The following is a 27,496-nucleotide window of genomic DNA, read 5'->3' as shown; positions in this document are numbered from 1 at the left end:
GTCAGGAGTTCAAGACCAGCCTGGCCAAGATGGTGAAACTCCATCTCTCCTGTAAATACAAAAATTAGCTGGGCAAGGTGATGGGCACCTGTAATCTCCGCTACTCAGGAGGCTGAGGCAGGAGGATCACTTGAACCCGAGAGGCGGAGGTTGCAGTGAGCCGAGATCATGCTACTGCATTCCAGCCTGGATGACAGAGCAAGACTCTGTCTCAAAAAAAAAAAAAAATTACATCTAAGTAGACCCATGCAGTTGAAACCCATGTTGGTCAATGGTCAATTGTATTAATTTTTTTTTATGTTTTGGAAAAAGATTTACTTGACAAAAAGGATTTTGATGGCTTAAAAAAACAAACAAAAATAATGGCCTCTAGGGCAAGCAACATGGTATAGTATATAAAACACTGGCCTGAAAATCAGGCAACCTGGAATCACCATTGAGTTGTGTGGCCCTTTCACTTCTCTGGGACTTGGTTTTCTAAGCAATAAACGGTGGGAATTAGACTGGATGATCTTTAATATTTAGCTTTAATACTCTGATTGTATGATTTTTAAGCCTCATAATGGACTAATATGATTTTTGTGGCTGTAATGAAATCCAGAAAAGGGAGCTTATACCAGTATGTTTGTAGATTAGTAGTAGCATGAATACTATTAATGCTTCCAAAAAAAAATCACTTTTTTACTCAATTACTTTCTTTTTCTGGAATGTCTTTTTTCCTTCTCTACTTACAAAACCTCAGTTTCCCCACTTATACTTGATGCTTGAATGGCATTGATTTTGTGCTTTGACTTAGGTTTTCATATTGATTTTTCTCCTGCCTTTCTCTCTCTGTTTCATTGTGATTGTGTGGTTTTTGTTGTTGTTGTTTTTGTTTTTTTTGGAATTCCAGCTACCTTGAAAGCAGTTGCCTGACTAATGTATGTTATCTTGCCAATCTTACCTTTTGCTTTGCATCTGGCTGTTAATACCTTTCGGGTTTTTTTTTTTTTTTAATTTCTTTTAACATTTTCATTTTTTATTTTCTGTGATTGGTATTTCTTTGTTCAATTCAGGTTAGAATTGCCCCTACTGTCACTACCTGGAGTAACAAAACTCCTACTGCCCTTCCCAGCCATCTACCTGCAGCCTCTCCCTCTGACACACAGGTATATCCTTCATTATTCCTCTTTGAGCAGAATTCTGCTCACCTAAATATACATAGTTATATGTTCTCTACCCACCTTCTTCAAGCTCTTTCACCCCCACTCCCCATCCATCTGCCTGCTCATTGCATTTTAATGCTTTTAGGATGCAAGAAGTAGTTTTTAGCACAATTAATTTATTTCCTTATTCTTCCTCTCCTTCTTTTGCAGTTCTAAATTGACTTGAACTACCAAAACACTAACCAAGGTTTTGACAGTGGTTTAAATCTGATTTTACTGAAGACTTTTTTTATTTTTATTTTTCCTTTTTTTAGCATTGCAGAAATTGAAGATAAACAAAAGTTCCCTTTATGGCATTTATATTTATATTTACAGAGTGGAGTAGTGGATGGAAATTAGTAGAGATGGAAAATCCTGGTGACATTTCATAAATATTTTTAAAGGCTGTTAGCATCTTTTGCCATTTATTGCAATTATTACTTTGGATCTGTCTGATCTTTAATCATTCAAAATGTGCTGCTCAGAAAATGCTGTTCTGAGGAAGATAGAATATGCAAAATGCAATGTTTCTTTCTTTCTTTTTTTTTTTTAAATACGGAATTCCATTTTAGAGATTCTAAGTCCATTTCTAAGTCCATCTGGTGAAGTTCCTGATTCCACTTGTAATCCTCCTTTTTACCATGTTCTTGTTTCCTAGGGAGAAAATCCTCCACCTCCAGGTTTCCTAATGCATGGAAATGTTAATCCAAATGCTGCCAATCAGCTTCCCACATCTCCAGGTCATATGCACACACAGGTACCACCTTATCCACAGCCACAGCGTAAGTAGTGTGACCCCAATGTCCTTTCAGGGCAATATTTATTTTCTAATGTAGTAACTTAACTTTGAAGCCCCAAAGTCATGGTCAAATCAATTTTGGCAATAAAGTAAGAACCATTCTGCATAGGATTCCTGAGTTCTTGCCATAGAGAAACATGGTTTCCCTAGGAGGTGGCCCGAATCACTATGCTAGGAAATAGCTCCTCTGTCACTCTGTTCAGAGTAGTTGACTCCTGTTCCTAAGACTTGTTAAAGAGAATCAAGCATCCCATGATTTTGATATAAAGAAATAGAATTTTAGAAATGATTTAATACATATTATTTTTCTTCAGGCAAGATGACATAAACTGTTTTTGGAAAAATATTTTCAAGGGGCATTTGTTACAAACTGTTTTTTCATTTTATTTATTTATTTAGAGCAGTCTTAGGTTTACAACAAAACTGAGCAGAAAATACAGAGTGCCCCCACTATTGACATCCTATGCCACAGTGGTATAGTTGTTAAAATTGAACCTACATTAATGCCTCATTATCACCCAAAGTCCGTAGTTCACACTCTCAGTGTTATACATTCTGTGGATTTTAACAAATGTGTAATGACATGTATCTATTAGTGCCATCTTTAAAAGATAATAATTGCACTTGGAAAGTGAAATATTGCCACTATTTGAAAATTTAAGAGCAAAAAAATTTAAAAATCTCAAAGGGGAAATGTGTTCCTCTCTAATGAATGTATTCTGTGCTAAAATGGATGCTATTATTCAACATACTTCTTTCACTGAAATGTTTAATGTGAAAGAGCTGTCTTCAGAGTAGATAGGAAACAGATACACTTTTACTAGATTCACTTTATTTAGGTTCATACCTACCCTTGGTCATTAAGAATGTGATGGTATTAATATTTAGATCTCCCTAAGCCAGACATGGTGGCTCACGCCTCTAATCCCAGCACTTTGGGAGGCTGAGGCAGGAGGATTACTTGAGGTGAGGAATTTGAGACCAGCCAGGGCAACAAAGGAAGACCCTATCTCTACAAAAAAAATGTAAAAATTAACTGGGCCTGGTGGCACCGATAGCCTGTAGTCTTAGCTACTCTGGAGGCTGAGACAGGAGAATCCCTTGAGCACAGGAGTTTGAGAGTACAGTGAGCTGTGATCACACCATTGCACTCCAGTTTGGGTGACAGAGCAAGACCCTGTCTCAGAAAAAAAAAAAAGCAAAACCAAAACTCCCTAATCTGGGTATAGGTCTTTGCATTAAACGGCCAGGCACGGTGGCTCACGCCTGTAATCCTAGCACTTTGGGAGGCCGAGGCGAGGGGATCACAAGGTCAGGAGTTCGAGACCAACCCGACCAACGTGGTGAAATCCCATCTCTACTAAAAATACAAAAATTAGCTGGGTGTGGTAGCATGCATCTGTAGTCCCAGCTACTCGGGAGGCTGAGGCAGGAGAATTACTTGAACCCAGGAGGTGGAGGTTGCAGTGAACTGAGATCATGCCACTGCACTCCAGCCTGGGCAACAGAGTGAGACTCTGTCTCAAAAAAAAAAACAAACATGAGTTGGCTGCCTTGCCTGATTGTTTACTAACCAACTATATACAGTATGTAAAATGTACTTATTTTGTTAGGGATCATAGAGTTGGCGGTTAATCTGGAACTGTGCTCAAACTCAGAATTTCAGTAGCTAGTGATTTAACTGGATGTTGGAGAATATATTTGATGCATAACAGTAGTGTTCACCCTACAGTTCTTATTGGGAGGAAGGTCTGGAGCTGCCACCAAATTCCATGTAACTTTTTCTGTAAAGTGGGGTGCTTTGAATGTGTGTTCTTGCCTGGTTCCATCTGGTGGTCACTGTAGTCTTTTCACAGGATCAGCAAAAGTCTCAGAAAAGGGTCAGTCTTACAGTTCTTGGGTCTGATGATTCAAATATTTTCATAACCAGCAACAGTTTAGGGATGACATTTTTCAGATACTGAATCTATTGAATTCAAGTATATTTGGGACATCTGAGCCTCAAAAATATAACCGTATGAATTTTTAATTTGGGATTATAATTTATTAATGATTTAAATCATTTCTATATACTGACATAACTTTTTAGTTTTCTGCTACTATCTGAATAAACTTGTAACTAATTGAAATTTCTGTTTCTTCTCCTTGATGTAGCTTTTCAACCAGCCCAGCCGTATCCCTTCGGAACAGGGGGGTCAGCAATGTATCGACCTCAGCAGCCTGTTGCTCCTCCTACTTCAAACGCTTACCCTAACACCCCTTACATATCTTCTGCTTCTTCCTATTCTGGGCAGTCTCAGCTGTATGCAGCACAGCACCAGGCCTCTTCACCTACCTCCAGCCCTGCTACTTTTCCTCCTCCCCCTTCCTCTGGAGCATCCTTCCAGCATGGCGGACCAGGAGCTCCACCATCATCTTCAGCTTATGCACTGCCTCCTGGAACAACAGGTACACTGCCTGCTGCCAGTGAGCTGCCTGCGTCCCAAAGAACAGGTCTGCGCTTGAAAGGGATTTGGTTTGGCCCCCTCCTTTATTTGTTTATGAACAGATGGGTGGATGGAGGGGTACTATTTCTGTTTGTAAAGTGGGTAATGTGAGGTGTTGATTGATGTTTCTTTTTTTTGGTGGGGGACAGGGGCGTGGATAGAGTCTCTCTGTGTTGTCCAGGCTGGGGTACAGTGGTGCGATCTCAGTTCACTGCAACGTCTACCTTCCAGGTTCAAGAGATTCTCCTGCCTCAGCCTCCCAAGTAGCTGGGATTACTAGCTGGGATTACAGATGTGCATCCACACGCCTGGCTAATTTTTGTATTTTTAATAGAGACAGGGTTTTGTTGTGTTGGCCAGGCTGGTCTTGTACTCATGACCTCAAGTGATCCGCTCTCCTTGGCCTCCCAAAGTGCTGGGATTATAGGCACGAGCCACCACACCTGGCCTTGATTGAGGTTTTTTTTTTTTTAAGACCCAGTCTCATTCTGTTGCTTAGGGTGGAGTACAGTGGCGTAATCTTGGCTCACTGCAACCTCCACCTCCTGGGTTCAAGTGATTCTCCTGCCTCAGCCTCCTGAGTAGCTGGGATTATAGGCATGAGCTACTGCACCGAACTAATTTTTGTATTTTTAGTAGAGATGGGGTTTCACCATGTTGATCACGCTGGTCTCAAACCCCTTGACCTCAGGTAATTCACCTGCCTCAGCCTCCCAAAGTGCTGGGATTACAGGTGTGAGCCACTGTGCTTGGCCTTTTGAATTTTTATAAGAAATTTTAAAACTCCCTGAAAGTGCGCTTCTCTCCCATAATGAACTTTAGTTGCTACATGAGAAAAACTTTAGAGCTTCAGGAGGGTAAGAGTGTATACTCTGCCATTGTACTTAATGTAAGTAGATTTAGTTGACACTAATTACTTGAACAAAATTATATTCCATGTTTTTACTGAGAAGTTTCAAGTACTTAAAATTATTTGGAGAGAGTCAGGAAATGGGCATCTGTTGAAAAACTATTGGGTAATATGCTCAGTCCCCGGGTTACAGGATCAGTTGTATGCCAAACTTCAGCATCACGTAGTGTAACCAGGTAATAAACCTGCACATGCACGTATACCCTCTGAATCTAAAATAAAAGTTGAAATTATAATAATAATGAAATAAAAATTTTTTGAAATGAATAGTTGCCAGTAAATGTTGAGTCTCCAAGTTGAAATACAAACCAAGTTCCCAGCTTCAAAGCCCATGTTCATTCTTCTATACCAGATAGTTAAGTTCTGGTGTAAATGATAGAAAACTGTCAGCACTGTAATTTCAAAAATTACCCAGCAATACTGAGGCATTTATTACTTTATAATTAAATTAAATGTTTGCATATTCTTTTTCTCCTTAAGCAGAAGTGCATTTGGCCTTGAGATTAGCCTTTGTTTATTTACAAAGTAACAGAATGTTCTAACCTTGCTGAGAAACAGATTAACTAATAGGAAGAGGAAGCCAGACAAACACTTTCCATTGTTCAGCATGCAGTATGCCTATCTGCTTTGTTACCTCTTGCATGTTAGTAGTCGGCTATATTTTAATCCACTGACAACTTTATGTTATTTTCTTTTAGGATTTCCTAAAAGTTTTGCTTAGGTTATATAAATAATTGCAAACAAGGCTGGCCCGGTGGCTAGTGTAATGCTAGCACTTTGGGAGGCCGAGGATCCACCTGGTTCACCTGAGGTCAGGAGTTTGAGATCAACCTGGCCAACATGACGAAATCCCATCTCTACTAAAAATGCAAAAATTAGCTGGGTATGGTGGTGGGCGCCTATAATCCCAGCCACTGAGGAGGCTGAGGCAGGAGAATTGCTTGAACCCCAGGGGCAGAGGTTGCAGTGAGCTGAGATTACGCCACTGCACTCCAGCCTGGGCAAAAAAGTGAAACTGTCTCAAATAATAATAATTATAAAGGAAAATTTTGTCATTGTTCCAATTTGTTTTAGATAGTGATTTTGTTTAGGATTTAGAAATTCCAGCTGTTCAGTGGATAATTTCTGACAGATCCAGAGACTTTCATGCCCTCTATTAGTGAACCACAAAATTATGTGCTCGGTGCGCAGAGAAACTAATGCCCTCATCTGCAGAACATTGATTGGGTAAAGTCTCAATGGATACCTGTTTAATCTACAATCAGAATTATCCCAGACAGAGGTAATGGAGGCAGAAAAGACAGTCCATTTCTAGTGTACAGCAAATAGCTCTGTTATAAATTGGAACATATAATTTATATTTAGGCCAAATTTTGGAAAACTTTAAGTGCCAGGGCAAGGAGTTTTGCTTCATATCATTCAATAAGAGAAGTTTCTTATGAAGGATTTTGAGCTGCTGAGTGGTGCAATCAAAGTGGTACTTAAGGGAGATTAATCTGGATGTGGCCTTGCAAGATAGATTATGGATAGCACAGCAGAATCAGAGGTAAGAAAACCAGGCTTTTTCCTAGTTCTAGTTAGGAGATGGTAACAGCCTGAGTTGGGATAGTGCAATGCTGTTTCTGTGATGGCAGCACAGGACAGCAGGGAGTTTTCCCTGTTTTACTCTCTAGGATAGCTGCCTGTCACTTTGTTTCTAGGGGGCCCCTGGGTTAATGTGTGCTTGTTTCTAAGGGAGAGACCACTTTCAAATATGAAAACTATAATTTAATTTGCATATATAATCTTGTACTTCTTCACATAGAAGAGTCTTGAAGGGGAATAATACTGTGTATTCTCATGAAACAGTGTTCTGAAATTAAAAAAAAATTCATGAACATTCCTTAGGCAAATTTTAGCACCTGGTTTTAACTATTCAAGTAAAGGAAAGCATGATCGCCTTCTTTACTTTTCTTTGAATAATTTTATCTTGTATCATTGGAAAATGACTTCAAGGATTCATGTCTTTTTAAATTTTAATTTTTAATTTTGTGATACTTTTTTTACATGTGACATGCTAGGCGATATAGGGAAATGAAAGGAATACGGTTAACAAAGATGCTCGGCCGGGCGCAGTGGCTCAGGCCTGTAATCCCAGCACTTTGGGAGGCTGAGGTGGGTGGATCACGAGGTCAAGAGATCGAGACCATCCTCACCATGATGAAACCCCGTCTCTACTACAAATACAAAAAAAATTAGCTGGGTGTGGTGGCACGCTCCTGTAGTCCCAGCTACTTGGGAGGCTGAGGCAGAAGAATCGCTTGAACCCAGGAGGTGGAGGTTGCAGTGAGCCGAGATTGCGCCACTGCACTCCAGCCTGGAGACAGAGCAAGACTCCGTCTCAAAAAAAACAAAAACAAAAACAAAAATGCTCTATTCTCTCTATTTCAAATTGTCTTCTAGCCAAAAGTCTCTATGCTTTTTTTTTAAATTTTTCTCTGAATCCACTGAATATTTTTCTCTGAATCCACTGAAACGTATCTTAGCTGGTGTATAGATTCTACCATTATGCTCCTGTAAGAGTACCTAAGAAAGATTCCAGTGAGAAGTGGAATTGGATAAGGATGGTGTGCAATTCTGCCCTTGCATGTGAGACCAGTACTTCCCTCTTCCTTTCCGCAAAGATTCTGTGGAAGATGAATCTCTACACTAAGGTGGATAAGACTATAGTATCCAGTGACATGCTATATTTATTTATTTATTCTTTTTTGAGAAGGAGTCTCACTGTGTCGCCCAGGTTGGAGTGCTGTGATGCAATCTGGGATCACTGCAACCTCTGTCATCTGGGTTCTAGCAGTTCTCCCCACCTCAGCCTCTGAGCAGATGGGACTACAGGTGCATGCTACTGCTCCTGGCTAATTTTTATATTTTTAGTAGAGATGGGATTTCACCATGTTGGCCAGGCTGGTCTTGAACTCCTGACCTCGTGATCCACCCACCTCGGTCTCCCAAAGTGCTGGGATTACAGGCGTGAGCCACTGCACCCGGCCAGAACTTTTTAAAAAAATTTTTGTCTGTACATGGTGGATGTATATGTTTTTGAGGTAGATGAGATATTTTGATACAGTCATACAATGCATAATAATCACATCAGGATAAATGGGTATTAGAGTATCCATCACCTCAAGCATTTATCATTCTTTGTGTTGCAGACAGTCCAAATATACTCTTTTAGTTATTTTTAAATGTACAATAATTATTGTACATTATGTACACCCTACATTATGTAGTCACCCTGTTGTGCTATCAACTAGATCTTACTCAGTTGTGTCAAACTACATTTTTGTACCCATTAGCCATCCCTGCAGAACTTTTTCGTCATCTCGTACTGAAACACTGTACCCATTAAACGATAACTTCTGTTCCCCACAGCTTCTGGTAACTACTGTTCTACTTTCTGTCTCTATGTATTTGTTCTAGATGCTTTATATAAGTAGAATCATGCAACATTTGTCCTTTTATGTCTGGCTTTTTTGACTGGCATAATGTTTTTCAAGTTCATCTATGTTACAGCATGTATCAGAATTTTTTTTAAGGCTGAGTAATACTCCCCTTGTATATATCTATATACCACATTTGTTTATCCATTCATCTGCTGATAGACATTTTGTCTGTTGTGAATAATGCTGCTATGAACAGGGGTGTGCAAATATCTGTTTGAGTCCCTGCTGTTAATTCTTTAGTGTACATACCTAGAGGTAGAATTGCTGGATCAAACAGTAATTCTACATTTAGTTTTTTGAGGAATCACCACACTGTTTTCCGCAGCAGCTGCACCATTTTACATTCCCACCAGGAATCCACAAGGGTTTCAGTTTCTCCACATCCATGCCAACACTTGTGTTTTCTGTTGTTTAATAGCCATCCTAATGGGTTTGAAGTAGTAGTTCATTGTGTGCATGCCTTTTTGAAGAACTGGGATCATAATACAAGCACAAACATACACGTAATTTTACATCTTACTTTTTTCTTTTTTTTGAGACAAGTTCCATTCTGTCACCCAGGCCAGAGTGCATTGGCTCAGTCTCGACTCACTGCAACCTCTGTCTCCCAGGTTGAAGCAATTCTCATGCCTCAACATCCCAAGTAGCTGAAACTACAGGTGTGTGCCACCACATCTGGCTAATTTTTGCATTTTTAGTAGAGATGGAGTTTCGCCATGTTGGTCAGGCTGGTCTCGACTCCTGACTTCAGGTGATCCACCTGCCTCGGCCTCCCAAGTGCTGGGATTACAGGCGTGAGTCACCACGTGTAATATTAAGTGATATTACACACTTAATATCACACCTGCCTTACTTTTTTCTTAATATTACACTGTGAATCATTTTTCCATGCCCTTGAAGTCATGTCATGTTTTAAAAAGAGTAAGAGATTCATCCCCACTTTATTTTGAAAGAGTTAAAAAAAAGGGTAGGGAGGATTTTCTCCTTTTCAGTTTTCTGAGAGATTTCTGTTCAAGATTAAAATGTGCTGTGTTGATTTTTTTTTTTTTTTTTTAAGCATTGACCAAGAGTATCATTTTTCATATTTTTCACATCCATAATGTCTTCTGTAGCTATGTATGTTCTTCAGGTAGATTGTTTGACTTCCTGTTGCTATTAAAGGATGTCTCTATATATAAAGGAGAGATCAGTTGAACTGTTTGTAAAAAGTCATATTTAGGCCAGTCGTTGTGGCTCATGCCTGTAATCCCAGCACTGTGGGAGGTCCAGGTGGGTGCCTCACTTGAGGTCAGGAGTTTGAGACCAGCCTGGCCAACATGGTGAAACCCCATCTCTACTAAATATACAAAACTTAGCCAGGCATGGTGCTGGGCATCTGTAATCCCAGCTACTCGGGAAGCTAAGGCAGGAGAATTGCTTGAACCTAGGAGGCAGAGGTTGAAGTGAGCCGAGATTACACCATTGCACTCCAGCCTGGGTGACAAAGTGAGAGTCCTTCTCAAAAATAAATAAATACATACATACATACATGCATACATACATACATACATACAATGCTTGAGTAGGAGAATTTTTTTTTAAAGTCACATTTAAACAATCTAAATCTATAAAAGCAAGATTGAAAGGGGTTAGAATTATAATTGAGACAAAACTGTACATTAAATTAATAAAAGGACTGTTGGAGCTTTACTAAAACACATGGCTTAATATGTTGCATGGTTTGAGGTTAGGAGTCAGTCAGGCATATATTTTGGGAGAGGGGAACTTTATTATAAAATATTGCCTTCTATTCAGCAGGCCTCCCCACCCCCCTTTAGCTTACTCAGGCTAGCCAACTGACTGTTCCTCCTGAGAGACTTGTGGGTTCTGATTCTGTTCTGTTTTACCCCTAACTTTGAATTTGATTTTATTATGATTTTGGTGTCATTTTACTAAGGGGACATAAGAAAATAGTCCCACAGACTTTCGTATGCTTCTAATAGTTGGCGAAGTCTGGATACCCTCCCAGCTTTAACACCCAGAGCTTTAAAGCAATCCTCATCTGCATCTTCCTCTCATGAGGCAAAGGAAGACAGCATGTTGTTTTGACCCAACTAAAGGGTCAAGCCCAAAGTATTTCCAATACTTTTAGGTTTGTAATATATTGGCTTCCTCAGCCAGAAGCTGAAGCCTGGTGATAGAGAGTGCCTTAGTAGTTGGGAATCAGGTCAGTCCTCCATTGTAATGCACACACGGTGACTCACCAGACATTTATGAACTATAGTGTTATGGAGTCATATCTCACATGGAGAGCTAGGTTGTAAAGTCATCATTCAAGGTAAAAATAGAAAATCACTTATAGTCAATTATCCTTGATCCTTTTTACAGTTAAACCCTAGATGAAAAAGTTGGCTTGCATTTATATATCGTATGAAAAACATCTGTCAGTAAACAGAATTGCACTCCACACAATGGGAGTTCAAAATATGGGATTACCTCTCCCGCCTCACAGTGTCCCTGGGACATGCTTCTTGAGTAGAGTTCAAACAAAATTGAACTCACTTTTTTTTTTCTTTTCTTTTACTGCCTATTTAATTACAGAATGAACTCACAATTTTAATTACTATATTCTTGTTTCCTCCCTCCCTCCTTCATCAACTGATGATCATTGAATCCACATAAGTTAAATGTCTGTGACATACTGACACTACATACCTGTGATTTGAGGCTGGGCCTGGACCGACCCTAAATATTTGACAATTGGAATTGCTATGTTAGATGTCAGCCTGTTTTTCTCTTCTCCACTGCTAGAAACTTTGGTTTCCTATGAGAAGTAGTGATTTCTGGGAGACTTGTGCTGAGTCTGCAAATCTGTATATTCTTACAGAAAGGACCATATGAGGTGGTTACATTATTTGCTGGGCCTATTCTCATTTATATGCACAGTGTAACCCCAGAAATTACAGTTTCTCCAGGTTCTATCACTATACTGAATGAATTAGAATCTGTGGTTTAACAAGATCCACAGCTGATTTGGATTCACAGCTTTGAACAATACCAAAATAGACACATGAGGTGAATATGTTTGGAAGTGCTGTCCCCTCAGTGATATATATTTCTGAGCTTCATTAGTCAAATAGTAGAAAAACAATACATGCAAACAATTAGGGAAACACTGTTATTTTAAATACAAAGGGATAAAATTTTCTCTTTAAAAAGATATGACATAGGCCTGGTGCAGTGGCTCATGCCTATAATCCCAGCACTTTGGGAGGCCGAAGCTGGCGGATCACCTGAGGTCAGGAGTTTGAGACCAGTCTGGCCAACATGGTGAAAACCCATCTCTACTAAAAATACAAAAATTAGATGGGTGTGGTGGTGAGCACCTATAATCCCAGCTACTTGGTAGGCTGAAACAGGAGAATTGCTTGAACCCTGGAGACAGAGGTTGTAGTGAACCAAGATCACACCACTGTACTCTAGCCTGGGGAACAAAGAGCAAAACTCTGACTCAAAAAAAAAAAAAAAGATAGCACAGTAAGAAAACAATGATGTTTAAGAGTTAATTGGATCTAACAACATAAATGCATTCACTTGGTCAAAAAAACTGGTTACTTTCTTAATAAGACATTTCACAGGACTTAGTTAAAAACTAAGTTTTGTGGCTGGGCATGGTGGCTCACGCCTATAATCCCAGCACTCTGGGAGGCCGAGGCGGGTAGTTCACCTGAGGTCAGGAGTTCGAGAAACCAGATCATGGTTTCTCCATGATCAACATGGAGAAACCCCATCTCTACTGAAAAAAAAAACACAAAATTAGCCAGGCATGGTGGCGCATGCCTGTAATCCCAGCTACTTGGGAGGCTGAGGCAGGAGAATTGCTTGAACCTGGGAAAGTGGAGGTTGTGGTAAGCCAAGATCGTGCCATTGCACTCCAGCCTGGGCAACACGAGTGAAACTCCGTCTCAAAAAAAAAAAAAGAGAGAATAGAAAAAAAAAAGTTTTGTTCTCTTATAAAATTAATTTACACTTTCTGGGGATTAATGAAGGGAGAAGAAACAATTATAAAATCAGTAGACTTTAAAATGTCTTCAGTAATACTGTTAAGTAATTTTTACATTTTATCTACAGAAAACCAGTCTATCCAAGACCAGGCACCTGTGTTGGAAGGTGAATTGGTTGTAAAATAATACCTTTGGAAATCTTTGAATGATTGAATACAATTAATGAGTGGACATTAACAATAATGCATGTCAACCTCAAAGATGATGATATTCTAAATCCAATCAGGATCATCTTTTTATTTGGCTTCATAATTGAATTAAATTTTGGAACTGATTGAATTTATGTGATTTCACAAGTAGCTTTGTTATCATGGCTGTCTGTTTTATATAGACATAAAGAAAAAAACTATGCCAAGACTGTCTTAAGCCATAGGTAAGACTAGAAAGTGCGGATATTTGAATGATTAATTAATTGATAGAGAACCAGAAGTTTAAGAATTTGTTAAATCAGAAAGCAGCGTATCATTTAATATTTTGTGGTTAACTCTTAACTGTTTTTAGCCATACTTGACTTTCTGTCTCCTAGCAAATGTATAGGAAATTAATTCTGTTTTTATTTTATTTATTTATTTATTTTTTTAGACAGAATCTTGCGCTGTCGTCCAGGATGAAGTGCAGTGACACAGTCTTGGTTCACTGCAATCTCCGTCTCCCAGGTTCAAGCAATTCTCCTGCCTCAGCTTCCTGAGTAGCTGGGACTACAGGCATGCACCACCACACCCAGCTAATTTTTATATTTTTAGTAGAGACAGGGTTTCACCATGTTGGCCAGGCTGGTCTCAAACTCCTGACCTCAAGTGATCCACCTGCCTTGGCCTCCCAAAGTGTTGAGATTACAGGAGTGAGCCACTGCGCCTAGCCTGAATTCTGTTTTAAAATCAAGACAAATAAATGCTGGTGGTTAGGCAAAGATCTGTATTTTTTAAAGTTTCTGTGACTTTGGTTTGCTAAACAGTTTTCTTATGACTTAATATTATGTATATCAGTTAAACAAGTACAAGTTAAAATATTGACTGTTTATTGGAAAGGTAATTTTTTGTCTTTACACATGTACATACACAAAAATTTCTTTAGGAAGTATCTGGTTTCTTATAGAGGATATCAAAACTCACATTTAGTGAAATGTAAAAGAATTAATTGTGATTTAGAAATTACTCTGTCTTGGCTGGGCACAGTGGCTCATGCCTGTAATCCGAACAGTTTGGGAGGCCAAGGTGGGTGGATCACCTGAAGTTGGGAGTGCAAGACCAGCCTGGCCAACATGGTGAAACCCCATCTCTACTAAAAATACAAAAATTAGCCGGGAACGATGGTGCACGCCTATAGTTCCAGCTACTCAGTAGGCTGAGGCAGGAAAATTGCTTGAACCCGGGAGGCGGAGGTTGCAGTGAACTGAGATCTTGCCACTGCACTCCAGCCTGGGAGACAGAACTAGACTCCATTTCAAAAAAAAAAAAGTGTCTTATTTCCAGCATGTTGTATTCCTTTTTTCTTTAAAGATACTGGCATTAAAGTACTTAATAAGTTGTGCTACTGTTGTTCATTTTTCACTTTGAAACAACAGGGTTTTTTGGTTTGTTTGGTCGTGTGTGTGTGTTTTTTACGAGGAAATTTACTATAGTTGGTAGTATTTTAATTTTATATTTTCTATCCGCCTGGGAATTTTTTTATGAGATTAAAAATCTTAGCACAGTGGCTCACGTCTGTAATCCCAGCACTTAGGGAGGCCGAGGCGGGTGGATCACGAGGTCAAGAGATCGAGACCATCCTGGTCAACATGGTGAAACCCTGTCTCTACTAAAAATACAAAGAATTAGCTGGGCATGGTGGCGCGTGCCTGTAATCCCAGCTACTCAGGAGGCTGAGGCAGGAGAATTGCCTGAACCCAGGAGGCGGAGGTTGCGATGAGCCGAGATCGCGCCATTGCACTCCAGCCTGGGCAACAAGAGCGAAACTCCGTCTCAAAAAAAAAAAAAAAAAAAAAAATCTTAGCACAGATATTTGAATACCCTTTTTTACTTTGCTTATAAGTAATTCCCAAGGCAAAGATGATTTAAAAAATTACTAGCGCTACATAATTTGAGTCTGTTTTTTTTTTCTTAACGTATTTTTACCATGTTTAGAATAGATGATTTGCTTATGTTGAATTGCCCTCTTGGCAAATAGGACATTGCTAATTTTAATTGTTTTTTTATATATATGTTGAATATATCAGAAGCCTTTTTTTTTTTTTTCTTAGCAGAGTTTGTATTTTCATTGTTAGGAGAGAATAGTAAACTGATCTTTGAAAGTTATGCACCAGTGTAAATAAAAACTTCACCACCCTAAATTTAGCACAGCTGTTTCACTTTAAATGGGAAACAGTGTCAAGATATCTTACCTAACAAGTGAAGACCTTGTTCCTATTAAGAGGTGTGAGAGTGAGAATCCAGGGCTACATAGTGATCCCCACACTTGGCTGGTAAAACCTTTGTGGCAGTTATCTCAGGGTTAAGGCAGAATTTTGAAGTATTAGATGATGGATTCAGTTTTATTTTTTTCCTTTCAGGATTCTAAAGGAAAACGTTCTCTCTTATCTGTTATAGGTCCTCAGAATGGTTGGAATGACCCTCCAGCTTTGAACAGAGTACCTAAGAAGAAAAAGGTACTAGAGAAAGATGTCCATCCAATGACCTACAGATGTCCTACAATGACCTACACCATGTAGCCACTTGAAACACACTATACTTCACTGATCCTTTTAAAGGCGAAACTGACTGAGTGATATATTTAAAGTGTATTTCAACATGCATCTTCTAATCTATGGAGGGAAGGAAAGGAAATAGAAAACAGTATCATCAAAACCTTGTTCTGATGATGGTGATATAAATTAAAGCCCTTTTAGAAGGCAAGATATAAATTTCCCATAGGCTTCTTTCAAAAAGTAGGAAATTTCAGGCTTCAGGGTTGCTTTTTTTTTTTTTTTTTTTAGGAGTTAAAACTTTGGTCTTTGGGTTCTACTAGTCATCATGAATTTGGCAATTAAATTTTGGACTTTTTCTGTCACATATAGTATAAATGAAGAAATAGCCTTGTAGCTGAGCATTGTTGAGATCTCAGTAACTCTTAAGAGCTGTTAGAGCACAAAATAAGACGCTTTTTTTCTACCCATGCCATTTTCAACTTTTAAAAAATTTCCTAGTGACTGTCCCCAAATATACTAATGAGAGGCCATAATGAAATTAGAAGACATTTAATGAGGAAAGAATCCCAAAAGTTAGGTTAGTATTAATCAGAATCTTAATTTAGTACTTTTAGTGTGGTAGGATTGCCAAATAATGTCCACTTAGGTATTACATTCTGATCATACTAAACACGTGCACACACATGCACATACATACTTCACACCTCTGATTCCAGTATCGCTACATATAGTTCTCCAGATCAGATATCCTCTTTCAAATGCCATGGTTTTAGCTCCCCTTTAGTGAGGGTAAGTATGGGAGGGCAAAGGGAGACAAAGAAGGTCCAGGTTTGAGCTCTCTACCCCTCTTAGCCAAATCAGCTGTATTTTTGTTTTTTCCTTTTGAGACAGAGTCTTGCTCTGTCACCAGGCTGGAGTGCCGTGGCATGATCTCAGCTCATTGCAACCTCCACCTCCTGGGTTCAAGGGATTTTCCTGCCTCAGCCTCCCGAATAGCTGGGACTACAGATGCATGCCACCACACCCAGCTAATTTTTGTATATTTAGTAGAGACGGGTTTTCACCATGTTTACCAGGATGGTCTTGATCCCTTGACCTTATGATTTGCCTGCCTTGGCCTCCCAAAGTGCTGGGATTCATGCGTGAGCCTGGCCAATCAGCTCTATTTTTATGTTTTACTCTGTTTATTCTGCATAAAATTTCATTTGAAAAAGTATTCTACTATTAAAAAATTTGGGCAGCCATAATATAACCTAACTCCCTTATTTCAAGCTGAGGAAATGTTGCTATCCTTTTTATTCTTACTCTTGGTGTCTTTTATTTCCATCTTTTAACAGATGCCTGAAAACTTCATGCCTCCTGTCCCCATCACATCACCAATCATGAACCCGCTGGGTGACCCCCAGTCACAGATGCTGCAGCAACAGCCTTCAGTTCCAGTACCACTGTCAAGCCAGTCTTCATTCCCACAGCCACATCTTCCAGGTGGCCAGCCCTTCCATGGCATACAGCAACCTCTTGGTCAAACAGGCATGCCACCATCTTTTTCAAAGCCCAATATTGAAGGTGCCCCAGGGGCTCCTATTGGAAATACCTTCCAGGTAACAGTAAATTTGTAGAAGTGGAATGGGAAGATGGCTGTGTTTCAGTATATTTTCTTTAATATGTTAACTTTTATAATTACATGATTATTACTAAATATCTAGATAATCTAAACAAAAAATAGTAACCTTTTTTTTTTAAGATCGATCATGTATGTATATTATTTTTCAACTACATGGCCATATACAAACTTCTCTAGAAGAAGGTTATACGTTTGAGAGTGTTTGTTTACTATAAGTTGGCTTAGTCATATCACATCACCAATCATGAACCCATAATTTAAAATCAGATGAATCATCTGCATCTGAGTTTGCTAAGCAAAAGCTGTTTCCAAAGATTTTTCTCTTTAAAATAGAAAATAAATATGTAGTGAGTTATATATTTTTATGTGTATGTATAAAAGCTAATGATATATCTTTATCTTCAGATAAACATTTTACTCACACACAGACAGCCAGTTGGCAAAGTCCTGCGTGTTGAAAAATCTAACACATTTTTGCATAACACACTTAGACATACAGAGTTAAGTATTTTGATCTGTTCATGAAAACTAAAGAGCTTAGACCAAAGTTCAATATAAAAAGATGAAACAAACTCCTGCCCAAGTTAAAACTAGTTCTACTGTCTGTTTCTGTCTTTGATTCATTGAAGTCAAATTTATAAAGATTGTATATCTTGTCACAAGAGTATACTTTACTGTTTAGAGATGATATGTCTAAGGAATTTTTAAACATTAAAAGTTGCATTATAAAAACATTCTGACAAAGATGAGAAGACATCATTCTTTCTGAAAAAGTAAAAATTAAATTACAGAGTTTTGTTTAAAAAAAAATGATTACAAGCCTGTGTTATTTTGGGAAGCTACTCAGCCACTTCTCTTTGTTTAGACCTAGGTTCTCATGCTGTACTCACCTAGACCTGAACCTTAGTTATCATCAAAAGAGAAAGATACACAGTGTTCCAGTGTTCAGCCAGGCCATATACCCAGCTGCCTGCCTACTTGGCTGTCTTGGAGGCACTTCAACCTCAGCATGTCCAAAACCTAATTCATACTCCTCCTCCAATGAAACTTAGTAATCTTTCATTGTTTCCTATTTTCAGTGAATGGCACCATAATCTTTTCTGTGGAATCCAGGCAAAAACCTGGAGATAATCTTTATACACTTTGCCTTTTAACTTCTATTTTAAATCTGTCTCCCCAGATCTTGATGATATTACTCCAGAATATTATTTGACTCCTTTCTTCTCCACATTTCTACTCTGGTCCATACAACCTTCATCTCTAATCTTCCTCAGTGCAGGAATTGGTCTACCTAATCCTAATTGGTCTGCTCATATCTACTTTGATCCATCTCTAATTTGGCCTTTTTTCCTCTTTGCCTAAAACATTACATCTTCCCATTGCTCTCAGGATGAAGACCAAAATATTCAACATTGTCTGGAAGGCCTCAGCTCATACTCGTTGTTCTCTCTCTGCTCCAGCTATATTGACCTCCTTTTAGCTCCCTTGTACCATGATCCTTCTTTTGTACATGTTATTCCTTTTGTCTGGGATGCTCTTTTTTCCTCACTTAACTGTTCAACTCCTTTTTGTCCTTCCAGTAAAATTTCCGGAAGAGAGCCTTCCTTTCCCTTCAGTCAAATCCCAGTTATAGCATCTTTTGGTTCCACTAAGTGTTAACGTACTACAGGTGCTATTTTACATACATTATATGATGTTTTTACACTGTGCCTCTTCCATTAGCCTGTAAACTCCCTGAGAGCTGAGATCATTTCTGTATTGGCTCACCAGTAGTACATAGCCAGTGCCTGTACATAGTTGCCTAATATTTTTTGAATGAGTGAAAGAATAAACTAATAAAACTTAAACATTTCTTCTTTGTTCTTTCATCTGTATGCTCAGCAGCATCGGATGTCTTCTCTCTTAATCTTTGGCTTAATCTTGCAGTTTTGATCACAGCCCAGTTAACAACCTCTAAGAGTAAAACAAAGAATAGAAAAATGCCAGGATACATGAAATTGAGCCAACAAGCAGAGCAAGCACCATTCTGATCAGCCAAGTGTGTTTTCCAATGCCTTGTTTTTATTCTCTACTGGCACATATTTATTTTCCATCAGTTACATACAATTTTGACCAACATATGTTACCTAATCAATCAACTACTTTGTATCCAGTCCTGCATATGAAAATCCAAACTTTAGGAGGAGTGCCTACACTTTGTACTAGATACCTGGTTTTCATTTTTACTTATCCTAAGTGATTTCACACATTAAATTTTAATTCGATTTTGAATAGGTCTGTCTACAAGGTTGTTGTTTCTGTTTATCACATAGATTCAGGCTTGTGTATGTAAGATACCTTCTGGTCATTTCTGATCGTTTTTTGATGTGTTTCTTCCAGCATGTACAGTCTTTGCCAACAGAAAAAATTACCAAGAAACCTATTCCAGATGAGCACCTCATTCTAAAGACCACATTTGAGGATCTTATTCAGCGCTGCCTTTCTTCAGCCACAGACCCTGTATGTATACATATTTTTTTTTAAATCATATTTTGCTTAATTAAAAGAATCCTTGGCCAGGCGTGGCGGCTCATGCCTGTAATCCCAGCACTTTGGGAGGCCGAAGCAGGAGGATCACTTGAAGCCCTGGAGTTCAAAACCATCCTGGCCAATATAGCAAAACTCTCTCTCTACTAAAAGTACAAAAAATTAGCCAGGTGTGGTGGAGTATACCTGTAGTCCCAGCTACTTGGGAGGCTGAGGCAGAAGAATTGCTTAAATCCGGAAGGCAGAGGTTACAATAAGCCGAGATCATGCCACTGCACTCCAGCCTGGATGATGGAGAGATTTCGTTTCAAAATAAATAAATAAAATAAAATAATCCTTTATGGAGTTTTTCTATAATTATTGCTTGAAGTCCTACAAAGTATATTTCTAAAAAGTTTGTACAAAAGTAATAAAGCTAGCACTTACATAGTTTGCATTATATATAGAAATATATTTAATTTTTTTTTATATATATAAATGTACTTAATCTTCACAATAACCCATGGCAGATAGATTTGTCGTTTTTATTTTACAGACGAGAAAATTAAGGCAAAGAGCAGTTAAGTAACACTTAAGGTCAGAGCCAGCATTCAAACCCAGACAGTCTGGCTCCAGAATTCATGCTCTCAACCATCAAGCTATACTGCTTCTCATTAACAAAACTGTATTTGGCACATAAATAGAACATAATGGTGCTATGCACGAACTCACATTTGGGATTTCTTTCTGAGCTTATATTGAAACTGTTAAAAGTAGATAGATATCTTCTAAAGCTTTGCAGAGATATTAAAGATAGTTAAATGTTTTAGATATCGTAGGCATATTTACATTTAAAGCAACTGAGTTTACTTAGTTTACTTAGGATACCCATGTATTGCAATGACAATAATTCCACAAAGCCAGTCTTAAGTGAAATTTCATTTTCTCCCAGCACACATTGAATATATTTATTTAATCATTGGCTACTTGTCTGCATGAAAAACAACTTCTTATTGTTCATCAGACATTGAGTATTAATATGTGCAGCCTTCTGCTGGTCAGTGGCTTTGTGGAAAGCCATTCTCTGTACTGAAAGTGTCAGGAAAGCAGTTAACATAAACCTTAGTGCCTGACATTCTGGGAGCAATGGAAAGACCAAGGTGGAAACAATAGAGTCGCCGAAGCTGATAACCAGATGCATGCTAGCCCCTATGCACACTCCTAAATAGACAAGCCATAGTCATTCAAAAATGTAAGCATCTGAATAAGAATGACAAAACGCCAATTCTTCAGGCATGAGTCAGTATAGAGAGGTTGGGAAGACACATGATACATGGCCCAACTCAATACATTTTTTAAATTTACCCTTTTCTCGGTCATGATACTCTCTTCCTCCTGGATACCCAGGAGCTCTGGGTAGTAGAGAACCACAAAAAGCAAAGTGTTCCTATAATTCCTGTAATTAGTTGGGGAAGAAGTTCTAATATCCTGCCCGGCTGCCCACGCCCCCTTGGGGTAGAGCTCCTGTTTGTAGATAGATAAGGTTAACTTTGAGCAAGGATTGTAAGGGTTCCTTTCCACAAAAGTTCATTTTAACCAATAGTTGTAATAGTTTTTATAGCATGGATTTATCATATTTTCACTTCGTGTCTAAACAGCGCACAGTAGTTTTGCCACACCACTTGGTATGTAGCATTCTTGATGGCCTGTCTCTTTCTTTCTCTTCTCAAGCACACTGGTATTCCAAGAGCACCTCAGCATCAGGGACTTTACACTTGCTGCTCCTTCTGCCTGGAACTCTTCCTCCACATGTCTGCATTGTTTGTTTCCTCCCAAGTTCAAGGCCTCTGGTCAGATGTCCCATTAGCCATCAGGCCTTTCTTTACTACCCACAATTCCCAACATGTTTAGCCCCCTTCCCCTATTAACTTTTCTTCATAGCAGTTATCACCATCTGACATGCAATACATTGTTCATTTAGTATTTTTTCTCACCCACTGGGATATGAGCTGCATGACATACAAGACTTTGTCCGTGGTATAGCACATAGTAAGCAGTCAGTAAATATTGAACTAACATAAGTCTGTGGTGTAATGTAGATCATTAAGTTACTCATGTAATTTTAAAACTGTTAGTTTTAGTTTTAGAATAGTTTCTTTGACTATACTTACAGTACTACAGTAGAGAGGAAAAAAAGGCTTAATAATGTATTTTACTACTTCCCTCAGTAATATTTAGTTGCCAAAAGATAGTTTTCTTTTTTTCTTGATGCTTTAAAGGCTTAGAAAAAGGCAGGATTAAACAAATGTAACTAAGTGTTTAAGTAGTATTTTTGAAAAGTTAAAACAAGATTCCACAGTTCACCTATATGTTTGCCTTCTAGTGCCCATAATCTTCAGTAACTGTACTTAGGCCTTCTTTTCTGTGACACACTGATCCATTGCTGCCTCCTGATGCTTGTGAATATAGTACAAGCAAACATGCATGTATACCTTATCAAGTGAGTGTGTAGTTCACATGAAATCCAATCCGTACTCCATTTCATACACTGGAAGGAAGTCTCATCCTCTCCTCATCCCACTCCCCTCCAACCACCACCCTTGAAAGATGATGGATCTCTGTTCTAATAATCTGTTCAAGTTTCTTAGTTGTAGGTGTCTACATTTCTTTATCAAATGAAGCCATTCAACATCTTAAGTATAAAGTTTAGTGCAATGAAATAGGGCAAGTTTTTACGATGAAAGTTAATGTTCCAATATAACATCTGCTTTTTCTTTCCTGCAGCAAACCAGGAGGAAGCTAGATGATGCCAGCAAACGTTTGGAGTTTCTGTATGATAAACTTAGGGAACAGACAGTAAGTTTTGGAGGAAAAGGATTTATGATAATCATTTATTCCTAGTTACTAGTAAAACAGGTGTCTTATCAGCACTCCTGTTTAGTATGCTTGGGGCAAAGTTGTCATGACAGAGAATGGACTTTGCTGTGTCTGAATCATAAATTCCACTCATTGGGGATAAGGGGATATGGCTGTGTGTGGGGGTGTGTGTTTGGGTGTGTGGGGTGAGAGATAAATTTTAACCTTTCTTTTTTTTTTTTTTTGAGACGGAGTTTCGCTCTTGTTACCCAGGCTGGAGTGCAATGGCGCGATCTCGGCTCACTGCAACCTCCGCCTCCTGGGTTCAGGCAATTCTCCTGCCTCAGCCTCCTGAGTAGCTGGGATTACAGGCACGCGCCACCATGCCCAGCTAATGTTTTGTATTTTTAGTAGAGACGGGGTTTCACCATGTTGACCAGGATGGTCTCGATCTCTTGACCTCGTGATTCACCCGCCTCAGCACTTTGGGAGGCCGAGGCGGGTGAATCACGAGGTCAAGAGATCGAGACATAACAGTATATGTACAAACTGGCCTGTGTTGACCATAAGGTAACTGACCTTCTGTTGTTCCTTTAATATGACCCAGTATTAAGAAATCAAAGAGTAGGCAGATACTCTGTTTTCCAGGGACTAAATCTATAATCTTTCTCATAGTCTAAGACTCTTGATCCTTTTATTTTAGGATAGCCATTATACAAAAGCAAAGCCAAATGTAGCCACAAGATGAGCAGGGTAATATACTGCAACCATGAAGATAGCCAGGAGAAAGGAATCAATTCACTGTGTTTGTTCTCTTATCCCCACCTCACCATTTCCTCTCTAAATTGTCTTATTTTATTAATGAAAGCACTAGGAGAGGAAAAAAGGAAGTGGGACTTTCTTTTTATTGTTTCCATTTCAGCATTCCTCTACCCCATTCCCCACACCCAGTTCCATCAGATGAAAATAACCATTTTTCTAATGAGAACCAAACTAAAGAAAACTGATATAACAGTGGAAGTAGTGTGGTCCTTGGACCGATCAAAAGTAAAGTCTTCTCGCTGGGCAGTGGGACATGCCTGTAATCCCAGCTACTCAGGAGGCTGATGTGGGAGGATCACTGGAGCCTAGGAGTTTGAGACCAGCCTGGGCAACATAGCAAGACCCCATCTCCCCCCAAAAAAATACAATTAGCATATACATCTAGATGAGTGTATATTAAAACTTTTTAAAATGAGATCAAAATAGGCCAGGCACGGTGGCTCACACCTGTAATCCCAGCACTTTGGGAGGCCGAGGTGGGCAGATCACCTGAAGTCAGGAGTTTGAGTTCAGCCTGGCCAACAGGCGAAACCGTGTCTCTACTAAAAATACAAAAATTAGCTGGGCATGGTGGCACACACCTGTAGACCCAGCTACTCAGGAGGCAGGAGAATCGCTTGAACTTGGGAGGCGGAGGTTTCAGTGAGCCGAGATCATGCCACTGCACTCCAGCCCAGGTGACAGAGCAAGACTTCATCTCAAAAAATAAAATAAATCAAAATAAAATCTTCTGTAAAGTATGGACACCTGTGCCAAGTAATGACATAGCAAAAAACTACAGGTTTTATAGTTTTAAGAGATGACACAATTATAAAAAGCAGTTAAGGTTAGTAAATTTGAGCCCTTATTTTGAAAGATTATGATTAAGAATCTTTAATCTCCTTTATGTGCATAGGAGACTTTTTTTTTTTGAGATGGAGTCTTGCTCTGTCTCCAGGCTGGAGTGCAGTGGCGCAATCTCAGCTCACTGCAACCTCCGCCTCCTGGGTTCAAGCGATTCTTCCGCCTCAGCCTCCCAAGTAGCTGGGACTACAGGTGTGTGCCACCACACCCGGCTAATTTTTTTTGTATTTTTAGTAGAGACGAGGTTTCATCATGGTGAGGATGGTCTCGATCTTTTAACCTCGTGATCCGCCCGCCTTGGCCTCCCAAAGTGCTGGGATTACAGGCGTGAGCCACCGCGCCCGGCCAGGAGACTTTTTTAAAAGTCTGAGGCTCTCTTAAGTGGAGAGAGATACTACCATTTTAGTTTGGAAAGGAAATTGGGCTGCTTTTCTATAAGAAAATACCTGGCTTATACATGTATAATTCATAAATAACTTATTTGTGTAAATCATTTTGTCATGGTTCTACCCGATAACTGTTGCTTGTTTCAAGAAACTTACTAGAAATGCTAAATGATTTATACATTTTTATAATGTTTGTTTCAAATTCTACTTACATATCTGGGTTTAATGTTTGTAGAGGATCTCATGGGGAATTCTCTCTTAATTCTTTCTCTTGGTTCTATCTTTGTTTCAGCTTTCACCAACAATCACCAGTGGTTTACACAACATTGCAAGGAGCATTGAAACTCGAAACTACTCAGAAGGATTGACCATGCATACCCACATAGTTAGCACCAGCAACTTCAGTGAGACCTCTGCTTTCATGCCAGTTCTCAAAGTTGTTCTCACCCAGGCCAATAAGCTGGGTGTCTAAAAAGACAGCTTCTCTTCCACTCAATATTGCCATTTTTCCAAAGAAACATGTTAAAGAAAAAAATTATAAGACATGGACCAGTCCTCGTTAGCATGTTTCATATCAACCAGTCAAGAGCATTTACACTATTTCTGCAGATATACTTACCTTAGAACTGCTCAGAACCCTGGTGCTTTATTTTTGTTTTAATCTTTTGTTGCCAGTGATGATTTTCCTATTCTGCAAATAGTGTATTTCCTGGATTACACATAGTATGGTTTCCGGAAGTATTCTGATAAATGTGTTTTCTAAAATCTCAACATACTTTTTAGAAAAGGAGCATCTGGTTATGCATAAAGCAGAGCTAAAACTAAATTTCTTTCATGTCCTCCTTACTTGCTCCATGTCAATCAGATTAAAGTGTGTAATCCTACTTTATGTCTATATAGCCTTTTTTTAAATAGCTCCTTACAATTTAGTTTATGTTTTGTGTCTTAGGCTTCACTCTATTCCTGAGTAAATAACTACATCTACAAGCTGCTGCATGGGTTTTAACAGATACTAATAAAAATGGGCTCACTGGCTTTGAGTATATAGAAAAGACTGGACATTTTTATTCTGTAGAATGTATTGAGCTTTTTCTATTTGTAAATGTTTTCAATATTCTGTTTGAGTTTTAAAACTAAATTGTGTTCATTTTATAGCTAGAAATTTTTTCACCTATCTTTGTTTAAATTATCTATAGCGTTGAAGTTTAAGTTCAGAAATTTCAGTCAGCCTCCTGAATCAAAGCCACACATTTTGCACTCAGTTTTCCTGTCAAGTGATTTTATCATCATTTGTCTTAAGAATAGTGTGGTAAACAAAAAATAATGGTCCCTGTAGAATCTGGAGATTATAATTTTCATAGTTTATGATAATTTCATAGTTTATGAAATATTCCTTAAAACGGTTAAAAAGCTAGAAAAGAAACACTGTGGAATAAGTTATGTCAATTTTCTTCAGCCTGAGTGAAAAAGTTTGCAAGAACTTCTTAATTCTATTTGCCAAGATTCCCTACTCAATAAATAAATGCTGCATTTAAAAAATTATCCAGGCTAGGTGCAGGGGCTCATGCCTGTAATCCCAGCACTTTGGGAGGAGAGGCAAGAGGATCACTTGAGCCCAGGGGTTCAGGACTAGCCTGGGCAACATAGTGATACTATGTCTCTACTAAAAATAAAAAAAATTAGCCCGGTGTGGTGGTGCTTGCCTGTGGTCCCAGCTACTTGGGAGACTGAGGCAGGAGGCTCCTTTGTGCTGCAGAGGTCAAGGCTGCAGTAAACTGATTGTGCCACTTCACTCCAGCCTGGGTGAAGAGACCGTGTCTCAAAAAAGAAAAAAAAACAACTCAGTTTTATAGCTCAGAATAGTTTTGTGACTTAAAAAAAGAGAGTATTTTAATAGCATGTACATATGTGAAAGTCTCAGGAATGGACTATCTACACTTGTATATATCGTCACCTAGCTCAGTTTACTATGCGTTTGATAATGTGAGTCAGTTCCACTACTCATTGAAGTGACAACTGGACACTCTGGATTTGACCTGGAACAGTAGTATCAGCCCACCCAAGACTCCATCTGCAGAGTGGTCTGGCTTCAGGTTTTTTTGTTTTGTTTTGTTTTTTTGAGATGGAGTCTTGCGCTGTCACCCAGGCTGGAGTGCAATGTCGCGATCTCAGCTCACTACAACCTCCACCTCCTGGGTTCAAGCAATTCTCCTGCCTCAGCCTCCTGAATAGTTGGAACTACAGGTGCGTGCCACCATGCCTGAGTAATTTTTTGTATTTTTAGTAGAGACAGAGTTTCATTGTGTTAGCCAGGATGGTCTTGAGTTCCTGACCTTGTGATCCACCCACCTCAGCCTCCCAAAGTGTTGAGATTACAGGCATGAGCCACTGCGCTCAGCCTCAAGTTTTTTTTTTTTTTAATTAATCGTTACTTATAGTTAGAATTTGGTTTGTGGTTGCATGTTTATCCTGACATGACAGTGGCATATTTGGCATCATTCTACCAAAAAAAAAACTAGTTTCCAAAAGATGAGAAACAAGATTAGGTGGCAGTTGAGGCCTAGCCAACCCCAAAGATTTATTTAAGAGTATGAGTGTATAAAACTACTTGCCACTGGTAGCAGAGCATCTCTTCTCTCCTTTCTCAGTACATTGTATTTTTTTTCTATTTGCAGCTATTTCTCTATGTGGCTTATAATCTTGGAAAAGTTTCATATAAATGAAGTAAGATGAGCCAAACCCAAATTGCTTTTGTCTCTGAAGTATGAAGATAATAGGCAATTAGAGAAAGTAGTTTTTCTTCAGAGAAAAACAACTTTTAAGAAGTTTTCTTTTTTAAAAAATGGAGAAAAATGTCAATTTGATTTTGTAAA

General features: G+C 38.8%; 1 protein-coding gene across 50 annotated transcripts in view; it reads left to right on the top strand.

Annotated features, from left to right (window-relative positions):
- Positions 1 to 25,507, top strand: part of SEC31A (SEC31 homolog A, COPII coat complex component) — an 80,487-nt gene extending 54,980 nt beyond the window's left edge. For 9 of the 50 annotated variants that reach the window (XM_021669623.2, XM_064368582.1, XM_064368604.1 and 6 more), the window contains 7 exons: positions 1,843 to 1,966; positions 4,138 to 4,476; positions 15,490 to 15,548; positions 16,925 to 17,188; positions 19,591 to 19,710; positions 22,501 to 22,572; positions 24,916 to 25,507. In XM_021669623.2, coding sequence (XP_021525298.2) covers positions 1,843 to 1,966; positions 4,138 to 4,476; positions 15,490 to 15,548; positions 16,925 to 17,188; positions 19,591 to 19,710; positions 22,501 to 22,572; positions 24,916 to 25,095 — 1,158 coding nt within the window. In that variant the 3' untranslated portion in view covers positions 25,096 to 25,507. Of the gene's footprint in view, positions 1 to 1,055; positions 1,149 to 1,842; positions 1,967 to 4,137; positions 4,477 to 12,971; positions 13,011 to 15,489; positions 15,549 to 16,924; positions 17,189 to 19,590; positions 19,711 to 22,500; positions 22,573 to 24,915 lie in introns of all 50 variants that reach the window. The other 41 variants (XM_064368602.1, XM_064368565.1, XM_064368586.1 and 38 more) reach the window with 8 other exon arrangements.
- Positions 25,508 to 27,496: the final 1,989 nt, after the last annotated feature.

This window comes from Aotus nancymaae, unplaced genomic scaffold, assembly GCF_030222135.1.
Source record: "Aotus nancymaae isolate 86718 unplaced genomic scaffold, 86718_ANA_hifiasm-v0.15.2.pri h1tg000006l, whole genome shotgun sequence".
Taxonomy (NCBI): Eukaryota; Metazoa; Chordata; class Mammalia; order Primates; family Aotidae; genus Aotus; species Aotus nancymaae.
This window is presented reverse-complemented; position numbering and strand designations above follow the sequence as displayed.